The sequence below is a fragment of the Eleutherodactylus coqui genome, chromosome 1 (genome assembly GCF_035609145.1).
Source record: "Eleutherodactylus coqui strain aEleCoq1 chromosome 1, aEleCoq1.hap1, whole genome shotgun sequence".
Classification (NCBI taxonomy): domain Eukaryota; kingdom Metazoa; phylum Chordata; class Amphibia; order Anura; family Eleutherodactylidae; genus Eleutherodactylus; species Eleutherodactylus coqui.
This window is the reverse complement of record NC_089837.1, coordinates 98,596,458-98,611,316: the sequence shown is the minus strand read 5'-3', so window position 1 is coordinate 98,611,316 and position 14,859 is coordinate 98,596,458. Positions and strand designations below refer to the sequence as shown.

The 14,859-nt window shown below is 42.8% G+C and overlaps 1 protein-coding gene across 1 annotated transcript; it reads right to left on the bottom strand.

Annotated features, from left to right (window-relative positions):
• Positions 1 to 940: 940 nt before the first annotated feature.
• Positions 941 to 5,384, bottom strand: RBP2 (retinol binding protein 2). The gene is made up of 4 exons (XM_066589381.1): positions 5,272 to 5,384; positions 2,203 to 2,381; positions 2,013 to 2,114; positions 941 to 1,081 (listed from the first exon to the last, which is right to left on the bottom strand). The coding sequence occupies exons 1-4, from the start codon at positions 5,342 to 5,344 to the stop codon at positions 1,028 to 1,030; spliced, it is 408 nt and encodes a 135-aa protein (XP_066445478.1). The 5' UTR covers positions 5,345 to 5,384; the 3' UTR covers positions 941 to 1,027.
• Between the last annotated feature and the right edge of the window lie 9,475 nt (positions 5,385 to 14,859).

The window sequence follows — 14,859 nt, the reverse complement described above, 5'->3', positions numbered from 1 at the left end:
TGCAGGCATGAATGGTTAATGACTGGTCATGTCTGGAAAGTGTATCATTTTGTTCTTTGTGTCATATAAAAGAGTCACGTGAGAGTCCCAGAGAGAGAGCAGAGAGCCCAGAGTCCCAGATACTTTGAGGGGCTCCAGTCGGAGCTAGTGAGAGGATGTACTTTTCTTGCGGCGGTATCGCGAACGCCACTGTGCAGGAGACCTAAATGTTTCAGAGCTTACTTAATTATTATACCTGCAATTAGAAACAGCTAACAAGATCTTTGATGGGCTCAAGCATAAAGGGGCTGTCCAGCCTTTTACTATTGATCACTTACCCTCAGGGTAGGTCATCAGTAGTTGATCTGCAGGGGTTCACTACTTAGGCTCCCTGGACCAGCTGTCAATAGCATTGGGAACTATGCATGTAGTACCAAATGGGACTTCTGCAATACTATCAGCGGTATCTGCTTTTAGCACTATCCGTATTGACAGTGCTGCTGGGAATCAGCTGATTGGCTGGGATACCGAGCGGCGGTCCCCTAGTGATCAAGTATTGATGACCTATCCTCAGTATAGGTCATCAATAATAAAAGTCCAGACAATCCCTTTATAATCTCGTTACTGTAATGCATGGGGCAGGTTGTGTTTTCCACATTAGATTAATATATAATGCCTGGTATAAAGAGGATACTATCTAAAAGACAAATCACTAGTGCAGATTCTTTCCAGGCATTATTCAAAGAAGGAATACTGAAAGTCAGTAGAATTATGAATGCAGCTCTGGGCTATAATCCGAGCTGTACTCATGATGGGCATAGATAAATATATTTATATAGTTGCTCCTCCTTTTATGTACATGTACAACAGGGTTCCATGGTGAACATTGGCTTCAGAACCTATGAATGATTAATTTATACACATAGAAAAGATGAAAGACTTTCTTAGAAACGTACTTTTTTATTAAGAAAATTTACAAAGACATGTATCATAGATGTATCCACACTACAAAGAACAAGGGCAGCATGCAGATAATCCTGGACACTTCTTAGTTCTTCTTTTTGTAAACCTGATGACAAACTTGATCTCCACATGATAGTTCCTAAAATATAAAGATATCGTACAATGAGCAGCTAGAACTTCGTCAGATAACATACTTGCATAACGCTGATTGCTATGGGCAACCACTCCAAATTCTTTTGTACTCGTATTCATTCACGAGTATAGCTATGCTCTTGTCATAAAGGATTGCCTGCAATTAGGTCTGTATGGGTTTCTATCACCTATGTGTTAAAAATGTCTCTATTCACTTATAGTATTCCCTTTCCCTGAAACTAAGACCTACCCTGAAAATAAGCCCTACCCTGATTTTTCTGGATTTACGACGAAGCTTGAAATATAAGTACTACCCCGAAAATAAGCCCTTGCTGCATTACATAAAAAAGGAATACATTACCTAACAGGTACGATACAGGTTCCTTCCTCCCGCTGCTCTCTGTAGTGTCGACATGCTTCTTGTAGTCCTTAGCTGCCCACAAAAGATCACTTCCTAGTTAGGGGATTCATAAATCCCACCTCCAGGAAGTGATGGCTCTGATTGGTTCTTGACTGCTGCTTAGCTAATCAATGCAGCGCTCAATGAACTAATGCAATGGCTGGGATTGGTTCTCGAGCGTTGCATTGATTAGCAGATCAGCGGTCAAAGAACCAATCAGAGCCATCTTGTTGTGTAGGCTGGATTTATGAATTGGCCAATTAAGGTCGCGGCTCAGTGCGTTGGAAATCCGGAGAGCAGCGGGAGGGACCTGTACCGAGCCTGCTAGGTAAGTATAATAAGGCAACCGCCAAAAATAAGACCTAGTGCCTCTTTTGGGGCAAAAATTAATAGAAGACAGGGTCTTATTTTTGGGCTAAGCAGAGACTTTGAAAATGTATGTGAAGTCTACACAGGTACAGTTATATATGTTATCATATCTGCACATATAAGAGCTCTTTAATTGGCCAGTAGAGGCACTAAAACCATAAGTTCTTACCATGTAAAGTTTGCCTCCCTCGATCCAATGCTTCCAGCCACGGTTTTCCTTCTCTCCCCTCTGGACACAGACAAGTTTGTCCCCTTCCCAAGACACCAAGGTCTGTAATATCAATGAAACATACATCAGTATTACAATATAAGCAGTAAGAAGGATCATTTCTGACCATGCAAACTCATCACCAACGAACCTGAACCACCCGATTATCCAGGCCTTTAGTCTTCTCCTCGAATTCTACCCCAACAGTGAAGTCGACCTCATAGTTCCTGAATGTGCTGAGGGTCTTTGTCCTAAACTCATTTCCATTCTGAATAAGTTCTTTGGTCTGGGTCAGATGAGCAGCAATCTTACGGGTAGCGAAGTCAATGTCTGCAGAAATAACGGATCAGTGAATTAGTTGTCACAGTAGGGCCATGCAAGTCTTTTATAGGCGATCTATGCATGTTAAGGTGGGCTTACATGGAGCAATAAAGACTGGATATCGGTTTGAGCTCTGAACAGATCATGTTCTTGCATGAGAAATATAAAGCCCTGCTGTTTCCCATATTGGGGTTTCCATTCTGATCACCGTATACATTTACCACCAGCCAATACCAGTAATTGGACTGGAGATATTTCTTTGCGTGTCAGAACTTTGGGGCTACTTTCAGAAATATGTTATTGTCCATTTAAAGGGAACCTGTCACCATTTTCATGCTGTCTGAACCACAGACAGTATATACCTGGGACAGGTATACACAGTGCCCCCGTACATGTTTAATTCTAAGTCGCTCCAACTTTATAAATTGAACATACGCTGAAGTTTGACTCGGAACTGAGCTCCAAGTCATGGAGGCAGACCATGCCAGCCTGTCCCCGCCTACATTGTGTAGACTGACAGCTCTCTTCTATTTGTGTAGAGAGTGAGCTGTCAGTCCACATGATGTGATTGGGAAGAAGCAGTCACAGCCCGTTTTCCAAGTCACACTTTGAGGCATGTTTATTCTGAAACGTCGTAGCATTTCAGAATAAAGCATACGCAAGGCTATAGGCATTCCTGCCCTTGGTTCATAATGCTCGTGGTTCAGGCAGCAATCAATCTACTAACAGGTTCCCTTTAAAATAAGTGTATGTTTTACAGAAGTGCCAGCAGAGGGCACCACAGAATAGTGATTGCTAGGGAAAAACTAATTATACATTATTCTGGCGACATGCCGTGTATTCTGTCATAAGTGTTACAAGCAGCTATCTTGAATAAAGAGACTGTACGTAAAAATATATATTTCACAGTACTGTTCCGACCTGTTGGTGCCCTGAGTAGGGGTTTCAAAAAGTGCCACACCAGTCATTTAATTGCCCCCTTTCCACCCCTTTACCCATCAATCACTAATGTTGTTATATATAATCTCTTTCCTTATTTCCCTCCAGTCTCAACCCCTCCAAACAGTTCTCAATGGAGGACCATGAAGCTTGACAAAGACCATCTATGTAACGGTCGAAACGTCGCTGTATTTCATGATGATGTGATGTTCTGATGGAAATATAAGTCTTTATTGCACCTGAAGATCTGGACTCTGCTGCCTATTTTTCTTTTTTACTCTGTCTCAATGGAGGACCAACTGGCCAACCTACCATGATCCAGTAGTGGAGTCCATTGACTGCTCTTTCTGCTCCATTCTTTACCTCTCTTATATGATATATATCTGCTGCCACCCAATACTCACTTTCTTGGATTGCTGATTGGTTACTGTGGCTGCCTATCACACAGAAATACACAAAGAACAGACTCTTCCCCACCAATGCACTAATAGGAAGCACTAATCGTACTTACACCATAGGCACCTGCAACATAACCAGCAGCTCAGACTCAGATTCTGGTGCAACAAAATTGAAAGGCAGCCCTCATCTCTATCCTGCTTCAGGAATACATTTCCTGTATATTAGATACAGTAAGCTACCTTAAAATGTTAGGTAGAGGACTGTGGAGATTTGCTTCAGGACTATGGTCTTCTATCTGGAAGGTAGCAGTGCTGTCCATGTCCACAAGGGTAAGGGTGCTGTCACATGGGACGGAATATTCCGCAACTGCGTTAGACGTGCAAATTTTCGTGCGCAATTCCAGTATGGCCCATTCAGAGGTAAGAAACAGGCACTTAAACACGGCAACTAATCTGCCACATTTGAAGACATCCTTATGAGGGTAAATTGGCCTCTGCCTCATTGTTGTTGTTTTTTTGCCTTCCTCTGGATCAACAATGGGGGAGGGGGGGGAATAGGCTGAACTAGATGGACATGTGTCTTTTTTCAGCCCAGCATACTATGTCACTATGTTATATTACCTATTGTTATTATTGTATCAAGTGGGAGTGCATAAGTTGCACTTCTATCTGGTACTGGAGAGGGATCCAAACACTTCTCTATCAAATAAGGCTGCGTTCTCACATGTGCAGGTTGTGTTCAAGTTTTCTATGCGGTTTTTGAAGCAAAGCCCGGTAAGGATCATAAAAGGAAAGAATAGAGGACAGATAGAACGTTTCCTCTTTTATTGGATGCATACCTGTTTTTGTTTAAAAACTGCATTAACTGAACAAAAACTGCATGTGTGAACACACCCTAAGGGTCTTGGTGCAGAACTATAGCAGATTTCACCTTTCCAATTGAATTTAAATTTAGGAATTGAAATCTGCTGCAGATCTGTACCAAAATCTGCGCCAAAATCCACAGTAAATCAGCTACGTGTGAACACACCCCAAGGCTCTGTTCACATCTGCGACATGGTTTCTATTATTAACAGAAACTATCGTGCAGTGTTGGATCCCTCACCAGCGGACGCAAGCCCACACTAACTTTTAATGGGGTCCATTAGGTTTTCTCCAGAAGTTTGTCGCCCTGGTGGACTGCGTGCCGCACTGTGTTTCTGGTGAGAAACATCAAAATCTGTGATGGAGGCTTCTGATAGAGACTCTGGTGCAGATGTGATCACATATAAGTAGGGCTATATAGGGCACATGTGAATTAATAAGCAAGGGTCAATGGATTTCAAGTTGCACCTATACTCATTATTAGTTAATCCAAATCAGTTCTGGTAGCTAACATGATCAGATCTGGTGCTAAAGCCTGCAGACACCGGCGACATAAAATCTGTTATCTGACCGTGAAGAAATCCTCTGACATACCATAATTCTATTCTGGTTCACTTAGACAAACTCCTCACTACTTCCTCACCACTCCCTTACAATCATAAAACTTTACAAAGCTCAGTCACTTGAATGTAGAATACCTAATGCCTTCATGTATCCATCAAAGTTCTCATTGGACTCCATGACCCAGGTGCCATTGTAGTCTGCAGGCATGATGAGGTGACAGAAGGGTTGCTGCACAGACGGAGCGGAGAGGAGGGCAGGCTGCGAGAAGACTATATCCCAAGAGCACTTATATATGCCGTGGAGCGCAAGGCTTCCTGGGATACTGATAAAAGGGTTTCAAAGTCACAGATTAGTTGACAAGGAACTTTATCTGTAGTAATAGGTCCATAGGTCAAGTCTGGAATATTATCTGTATGATTTTAGATTTTATTAGTTGGACAGACCCAGTGAGATATTAACCTTTTCAGCTGGACCCAATATTTTATGTCAATTTTGTCATCTACAATTTGCCTATTTAAGGCTATATTTACACGGGCGAGTACAGTATTGGTGATGGGTTTGGTGAGAAAATACATGCGATTTTCAAGGGCATTGTTCACACGTGTGAAAATTGTATGTATTTTCAATAGAAAAAATGTTTTTTAAAAAATCGCATCATACTTACATTTGGAAATAATGGGCAAGATTTCTGCAGATTCGCAGAAAAATAGATCTTGGGAGAGAAAAATCATTTATTTAAATACACCCATTGCAAATAATGGGTTGTATTTTCATGTGTTTTGTGCATCTTGCAATGCACAAAACTCCCATGATTTTCTAGCCTGTGTAAATACGGCCTAAGGGCTTATTCAGACGACCGTATATCGGCTGGGTTTTCACGCCGAGCCGATATGCGGTGTCCTTGTCTGCAGGGGGCGGGGGATGGAAGAGCCAGGAGCAGTGCTCTGAGCTCCCACCCCTTCCCCTGCCCTATTTGCAATGGGAGGGGTGGGGCAGGGGTGGAGCTCCATCTTGCCCCCTCCTATTGCAAATAGTGGCGAGGGGCGGAGAGGGGGCGGGAGCTCAGTTCCTGCTCCTGGCTCTTCCATCCTCCTCCCCCTGCAGACAAGGACACCGTATATCGGTTCGGCGTAAAAATCCAGCCAATATACAGTCGTCTGAATAAGCCCTCAGTCAACAATTTGATGGACGATTACTTTTAATAGAACACTGCAGTTCTCAGGACCAGGCGGTCATGGTGATAAGCTGACCTAACTAATGTAACAAGCAGCTGAAATTTTGTATAAAGGGCACATTTTTCCATCCCTGGCCGCTTACCTGATTGCCTGTCACACTCTATTTCAGTCACTTCCATGCAGTGCAGCCCCCTGTCTAATACTTATCAGGCACCATCTTGATGCAGAGATTTGTCCCAGATTTCTTTTTCACTATGCTGTGCTATTAATTTTATGTTGTATCAGCACAACATCACATGAGCAGCTAGGGACTGCACCATCTCTGCCTACTGGTAGGACACTGTAAGTATTACTACTCTGTATATTCACCTAAACGATAGACAATAAGTTTACAGTCAGGAGCCTAAACTAGCATCTCCTTCATTATAACTGTGTGATGGGAGCCTCTAATCATCAGCCGTTTAACTTTTTTACATGTATAGCTGCCTGGACACAATTTAAATTGACTTTTTAAATTAACTGTTAGCAGGGCTTAATTTTGGAGTAGGGCTTATATTTCAAGCATCCTCAAAAAGCCTGAAAAATCATTTTGCATCCTCAAAAATTCTGGAAAATCATGCTATGTCTTATTTTCAGAGTATGTCTTATTTTCAGGGAAACAGGGTAGAATAGATGTCCTGTCAGAATGCCACTGTCCCATCCAAATCATTGTTGCTTTGTTTGCTTATCGTTTGGTTTAACCCCTTAAGGACACGGCCTATTTTGGGCTTAAGGACGCATAGATTTTTGGGGGCTTTTCATTTCCACATTTCAAAAGCCATAACTTTTATAATTTTCTGTCAACACGGCCATATGAGGGCTTGTTTTTTTGTGTGGCGAACTGTAGTTTTTATTGGTGCGACTTTTGGGTACATAGACTACATTGCAAAACTTTTATTAATTATTTTATGATAACAGGGAGAGAAAACATAAATTCTACCATTGTTTTTTTTTTTTTTGCTTATTTACACGAGTGCATATCGGCTGGCGCTTTCACGGGCATTTACATTTCAACACAAATTGCCATGGAGGAAGATGAGAAAGTCATCTAATAGCTAGCTAGAGTCATCTAATATAAAAGCTTTTAAGCTATAGAGAATATATAATAGACAGATTATTACAGAGTAGTATTGGAGTTATCTATCCTGATAGGAATACTCATTCTGTATGGACTTTGAATGACTGTATGGGTCTGGATAATGAGCATAAACAGTGAATGGTGTGCTTGGAGCAAGAACAGCACCAGCTGAAAAATAGGTTCCCAGTAGAGATGAACAAGCATGCTCGTTTAAGCCTGATACTCGATCGAACATTGATTTTTTTCGAGTAACAGATTACTTGACCTAACACCTGCTGAATAGTATCCCATGACTATAGAATATTAGAGGGCGGCTAGGTAGTGGTTAGGGATGAGCGAGCACGGTCGTTTAACCCCTTAATGATGCGGTCCTTTTTTTTTTCCATTTTCGTTTTTTCCTCCCCCCTTTAAAAAAATCAAAACTCCTTTATTTATCCATCGACGTCGCTGTATGAAGGCTTGTTATTTGCGGGACGAGTTGTATTTTTCAATGGTGTTATTTAATGTACCATATAATGTACTGAAAAATTATAAGTGGAGTAAAACGGAAAAAAAAACTACATTCCACCATCTTTCAGTCTTGTTTCTACAGCGCACAAACTGCAACAAAAACAATAATTCTTGATTCTATAGGTCAGTACGATTGCTACGATACCAAACTTGTATAGTTGTTTTTTACTATACTACTCTTTTTTTTTAAAACGACATTTAATTTTTTTCAATTATTTTCTGCGGTCATCTTGTGCACGCAATAACTTTTTAATTTTTCTGTCGACGTAGTTGAGCGAGGGTTAATTTTTTGCGGGATGTTCTGTAGTTTCTGATTTGGAATATATACGACTTTTTCATTGCTTTTTATTGCATTTTTTCTGGGAGACAGGGTAACTGAAAAAGTGCATTTCTAGCGTTCTTTATTTTTTTTTGGATGACGTTCACCATGTGGGAAAAATAATGCGCTACTTTGATGAATCGGACTTTTACAGACGCGGCGATACCAGATATGTATTTTTATTTTATGATTTAGATATTTTAATAATAGATATGGCAAAAGGGGGTGATTTAAACTTTTATAACTTTTTTTTTTACAATTAATAAAACTTTATTGATTTTTTTTAAACTCTACTTTAAAGTCCCCCTGGGGGACTACAACCAGCGATGCTTTGATCACTCCTGCATACTGCCATTTGACAGGCAGTCTATTAAGCCACCCTACGGGGATGCCTTGATAGGCAGTTTGCTAAGGTACCCCCGGAGGCCTTTCAAAAGGCCCCCGGCTGCCATGACACCTGCACGGCTCCCCCGATCTCACTGCAGGGGGCCGTGCGGGACCCCCAAACATAGTTTGGGGGATTTAAATGCCGCTGTCAGAATTGACAGCGGCATTTAAAGGGTTAATAGCCGCGATGTGCCAATCGTGGCTATTGCCCACGGGTGTCAGCTGTAGTAAACAGCTGACGCCGCGCTTTATGCAGAGAGGTCGCCCCGCCCGACGCTCCAGGACGTAAATGAAGGGGTTAAGGCTGATGCTAGAGAGAGAGAGTATCGGTCTTTTCGAGTAACTGCTTACTCGTCCAAGCACCATGCAGAAGGGGGGGGGGGAGCGGCGGGGGTCGTGGAGTGGGGGGCAGAGGGAGATCTCTCTCACTCTCTCACTGTCAGGAGTGTTATCAAATATTATTAAGTGAGATTAGGTATATATCTGTGAAATATATATAACCTATTGAGCACTTAGATTAGAGATGATGGTAGACAGGTGTTGTCAGGCGCTCTAATGTATGAGGACTAGTTCATTCACCTTGGATATTTTATATCAATAAATGTGAGACTTTACGTCACACGAAGAATTGGATTCATCTTTTTGTGTATGTGCACGCGCTTTTAATTGTGATATCAATAGAGGTTATATTTTAGTTTTAGTGGTCCTCTTGGTGATACCAAATTGTCGTCGGCATGCGCCGCACAGGAAATAAACTTATAAATTGCTCACCAGGTGGTATAGATGTCCGGACCTCATTCACTGTATTTATCCGGCAATATCGGACTCCTGTTGGCGCTGTGGCTCTGTGAGAGGCACGTCACTCCATGTGTGGTGGGACTGCTCGGAAGTCCATCCTTTTTGGGACGTGGTTTTCCAGATTCATGAACAGGTTACATGCAACCCAGTTGTTGCATCACCAAAATTGGCGCTACTTTCTATTATTCCAGGCTCGTTTGCTCAGGCTAATAAAGGTTAATTGCATCATTTCTTAACAGCGGCGCGAACTGTAATTCTTTGCTACTGGCGAACCCCCCCCACACCTTCTGTAGTAGAGTTTATTCAAGAGCTGAACTATTTAATGCACATGGAAGAATTGGTGGCAGGAGATGCCCTTGGCTCCAGTAGAGGTGTAGACACATGGATGCCATGAATCGACTTCCAGCATATACTGGAGTTCATGAATCTACTGGGGTGATTGGATGAGGGGAGCATTTTCCGTCCCGCCCCCATCCCGTTCCCGTATCCTATTCTTCGGTTTCTTCTCCCACCCCACATATAGGTTTGTTTCTTCCCATCCCCACTTTATTCTTTTCTTATCAGTTCTTTTTCATTTTCTATCCCCTACACCGTCCCTATTTGTCTCCTTATGTCCCTATCCCGTTCTTTCTCTTTATTTACGATACCTTTTCCTCAATGTTAGTTTACCAACCACTTAAGTTAAGCAGTGTTCTGGTATTTGAGAGCCATTCTCTAAAAAAAACCATAGTCACTCTGAGCTAAAAAGTTAAGCAAACACTCCAGAAGGGATCTCCACTCCAACTAGGAATTTCTATACAAGCTGAGGACCTCCTGGAGTATATGGACTCTCACCCCAGGTCGCAGTCCTATTCTGAGTATGAATAGCTGGTCCTTCGGCGACACTGCTACAGTTAATTGTAATTATTACTTTGGAATTCTGTATTTATCTTATAACTTTAAATGCATAAAAGGATTAAACATAAAATGCCAGACCAAGAGAGCTGCAGTGCCAGACACTAGAAGATGCAACCCAGCCTTGCAGTTCTGTCCAGCTTTCAACGAATCTCCTCACCTGGAACCTAGTCGGTTTAATTACTGATTGCCCAATAGTCTTTATTGTGTTCCTTTTAATTTACTTAACCGTTTTGCCTTTTATGTATAATAATGGAATGTTTTCTAGCAATCATCTGTCCTCAGGACAGGTCATCAATAGATGATCAGTGCGGGTCTACCACTAGGGATCCCTGCTGATCAGCTGATTTCCGGCGCTGGTGTCACTACTGACAGCACAGGAAGCAGATCACGCTGACCATAGTCCAGTGGCTCTGGTTCTATCCAATTTAGTGGGAACTATGCCTGCAAAACCAACCCGGGCCGCTGTACTACGGATAGTACAGTCAACTTCCTGCGCTTTCTGGTGCTGGTAATCAGTTGATTGGTGGGGATCCTGAGTGACAGATAGGTCACCATTAAAAAAATGCAAAAAAAAGTCCTGAATATTCCCTTTAAAGCTTAAAAATTTAATTGCCCAGTCCTTGTATGCTTTGTAGAATTCATAGCCTTTCCTGATGTCGAACCCTTTGGCTGCTAGAGCACAGCATGTGTCTGTATGCTACTCTACAGAACCAAAAGCAAGCAACTGGTCTGCCTATGGCAGCTGCCGGCAAGGGGAGGGGGGTACTTTAGCAACACAAGTCACTGTAAACTCCTTCCCACCTCCCTTTTCTGAGAGCTCCCACAGGCTCCCATAGGAGTCTATGGGAACAGCTGGTGTATAACGGCAAAAGATAGGACAAGTCCTATCTGTTCCGGATGGCCGATTTTATGCCCCGGAAAATCGCTCATCTGAACAAATGCATTGGAATCCAATGCTTTAGATGGTCGTGATTCTCGGCCTGCGTTTTATCATAGCTGCGATAAAACGCTTGTGTGAGAGAGGCCTCTGGGAGAGCACCTAGTGAGGAGACTTATAAAGTTATGCAAAAGAAAAGATGGAGCAATACCTCTGCAGCGCCACCTATTGGAAGGCAGCATTCCTGTAAGTCAATGTCTGACTCTTTAACCAGCCTTGTATCAATAACTGTGAATACACGCCATAGTCTTCTCCATAAGGCAAATATAAACCATTCACAGACTGACTACTTCGGGGTATCTGCCCTTCATCAGGTTGCAGTAGGTTTACTGGGCTGGCAAAGTGAGTGGCCTATGACTGCTGCCTTCCAATAGGTGGTGCTACAGAGCCTGCTGGCTCTTAAGGGTGGCCATGTTACATTTCCTTATTGAGTTTTCCAATTCCAGACATTTATAGCACATGCTGAGTTCACAACTATTATAGAGATGGCCACATATACCATTATAGAAATAGGAAATATGGAAACAGCAGAGCTGGCACCAGTGAGAGTGCCTGTGTCTGTGTTGAGAAATCCCTTTAAGCAAGCCAACAATTAGCAAATGATATGCTCCACTCTACACAGATTATTACACTGCTTACAGTCAATATAAGCTTAAAAAGGAATCTTTGTCAAACTCCATAGACAAGTTGTGACGGGCAGAACAGCTTTTCAGGATAGAAATCTTTGGATTGCTTAAAGGGGAACCTGTCATGTACTTGATGCCGTCCTCACTAGGGGCCAGGCATGCTGATTTCAGTGGTCTGCTACTTATGGGGTAATATGCAGGGTTTTTAAGAACTTACAGCTGGTTTCTGAAGTTTCCAGCAAGAGAGGAGCCCACATTATTTATGAGGATGAGTTAGCCGCAGGCTATACACCCCGATTGGCAGTTTTCTCAGTTGTACAGTAGAGCACACTGTCAGTAGGTTCTCCCCTTATACGATTGATGCTTTCTGATAGACTTTGCTCTGTGGCTGAAGTGAACCACTGCTAATGCCTGTACTAATAAATCTGTACTGTTAGCCCTGCTAGTACCTGCTCTTGCTTTACATTAGAGCACACTCTCAGTAACATTTGCTTACACCACAGTACATACTCAGTAGGTTCACCCTGTTACTAATGATGTATGCTTCTTAGGTTAGTTTCACGTGGGCAATCGCAATTATGCCGCAAGAAAATCGCATTCTTGTTCCCACATTTTTTGAGAGTCAGTGATGCTTTTTCTTGAGAATAATTTTGTATTGCATCACTACCGCCCGTGATGAAATTACGCAATTTTTTACCACGAAAGTCATTAGAACTTTTTAATGTTAAACACGCATCGCATGGGGGGGGGGGGGGGGCTAACCACCACTGTTAGAGGTTGCACAGAAAAAGAGCTCCGCTCAAAAAGTGGTTCAGTTTAGCACATTTACTGTAGCCTCAGACACATTTAGGGCTTGTCAGACCCTGCTGTGCAACCTCAACATACAAGCAGGAGCAGAAGATCCTCTCTGCACCATCGGAGACCCCAGGAAGAGACACAGCGACTTGAGACCCAACTGGGCAGTAGAGTCGGAGAGTAAATTTTTGGCCAACCGCGATATAGCAGGAAGCAGCTAGAACGAGGAGACTAAGGGAAGTTTTCCCTCACAGACCCTCAAGCTTCAGGGGTATTTCAGAGGCGAGGTGGGCTCTCCCTGCCAGGGGGTTGTGTGAAAAGAAAAGACAGCTGCCGCAGCACTCGGTAGCATCTATACAACACAATGGTCAAGTCAGGAAAAGAGAGAACTAGTCAGGCCTCTGGACAGCAGTCAGCCACTAACTATCAAGCTGACCTGCAAAGAACATACCACATACGAAGGAGGGAGATATCCCCGCAGACATGGACAGTGATAATGAAATGGAGCAAGGCAATACTCAGAGATCAAGCATATCTAAAGATTTCTTAAAAAGGCTCTAGCACAAGCTATTCAAAATGTCCTCTCAGAACTAAACGATATATTCTGACATTATCACTACTATCTAACGACCTGTCGGACTACATGGGCTGGTAGAGAGAGCAAATTGATAGAGCATTGGCTCTGATAGAGGACCAAGAGAACAAGAGTCGCAGGCGAAATATTAGGATTAAAGGACTTCCTGAATTTCAAGCATCTGATGGGTTTAAAAACATGTCGTCCACCATATTTGTAGATCTATTGGGAGAAGAGAGAGCTAGCTAGATCATAATAAAAAGAATACATAGGGCCGTGCGCCCTAAACCAAAAACGGGTGAACTACCGCGAGACATAATCTGCGGCCTACTCACTTTTAACAATACACAAACAATATTACTTGCCTCTAGAGATAAAGATCATCTAAGTTATCGAGAATCCACCATTCAATTAATCTTAAGCTCTCCCCTACTTGTGTGATTTTATCCAAACCTTCCTCTGATTAGAAGCCTACCAAGACCAACCTAATCACTAATCTCATAATGGCGGCCTAATCCTTAATCCCCCTTCCATGGCTTCAGTCTACTGCACCCACTGCAAGCCAATAGATAGCTAAGGTGGGCCTCTAGAACACATGGAAAATTTGAGTCCATGCGGAAGCCTTGGCGCATCGATGTCAACTAATAGGTTCGATTGGTGTAGTTTAGCTCTGTTTAAATAAGCTTTCTCCCTACTGTTTCTTGTAGCAGATATCTCTCATAGCATAGTCATGTGCTGTTATGTCCCACCTTCCCCCTTGTGTGGAATCTAGCCCTTAAATCCTCAGCCTGCCCCCTCCTCCCTTGAACCCCTTATCTTTCCCATTCCTTTTTCTCCTCTCCCCCCCCCCCCCCCCAGCCTGCTCAGACAAGAATGCAGGTACTCAAGAAGAGCGTGCTCGCTCATCTCTACTCAACACGAATATGACAGTCAAAATGCAAAATTGGCTCTATTTTTTCGTAATCTGCAATAATTGTTTATATCACGAAATGCATAATAAGTAATAGGCCTATAGTTAATACCGGTAAAAATCAAGTCATAGACTACATCTTAGATTTATTTGCCTGTCTCTTGTACAGCTGTTCGGGAGTATCTCTGTGGAGTGTCCAGCAGTAGTCAGCCAGCACAGTAGGGGACCATTTTCCCTGGTATCTTTGTTCCATTGTTGCAATATCTTGATGTGATTGGTCACAGCGCTCAACCAATCATTCAGCCATTGAATTCAATGAATGGCTGAGCGCTGCCTGTGATTGGCTGAGATTGGATCAGATACAGCCCTTTCAGCAGGCAGGGATTTTAAATCCATGCCTGCTGAAAGATTCAGAACAGTACAGGGAGAATACGCAGCTGGACCCGCCTGAGCCCCGGCAGCTCAGAGAGGTGAGTGTGTATATATATTTTTTTTTAAACACATTCTAGGGATAATTTTCAGGAAAGAGCTTATATTTAAAGCCCTTCGCCGAAAATCCCTGCAGGGCTTGCCGCGGCAGCCCATTGCTTTCAATGGGGCAGCAGAAGTGCCAGTCCCATTGAAAGCAATGGGAGAACATCGCAATCCGCTGTGACGGGGGAATTCTTCAGCCTCGC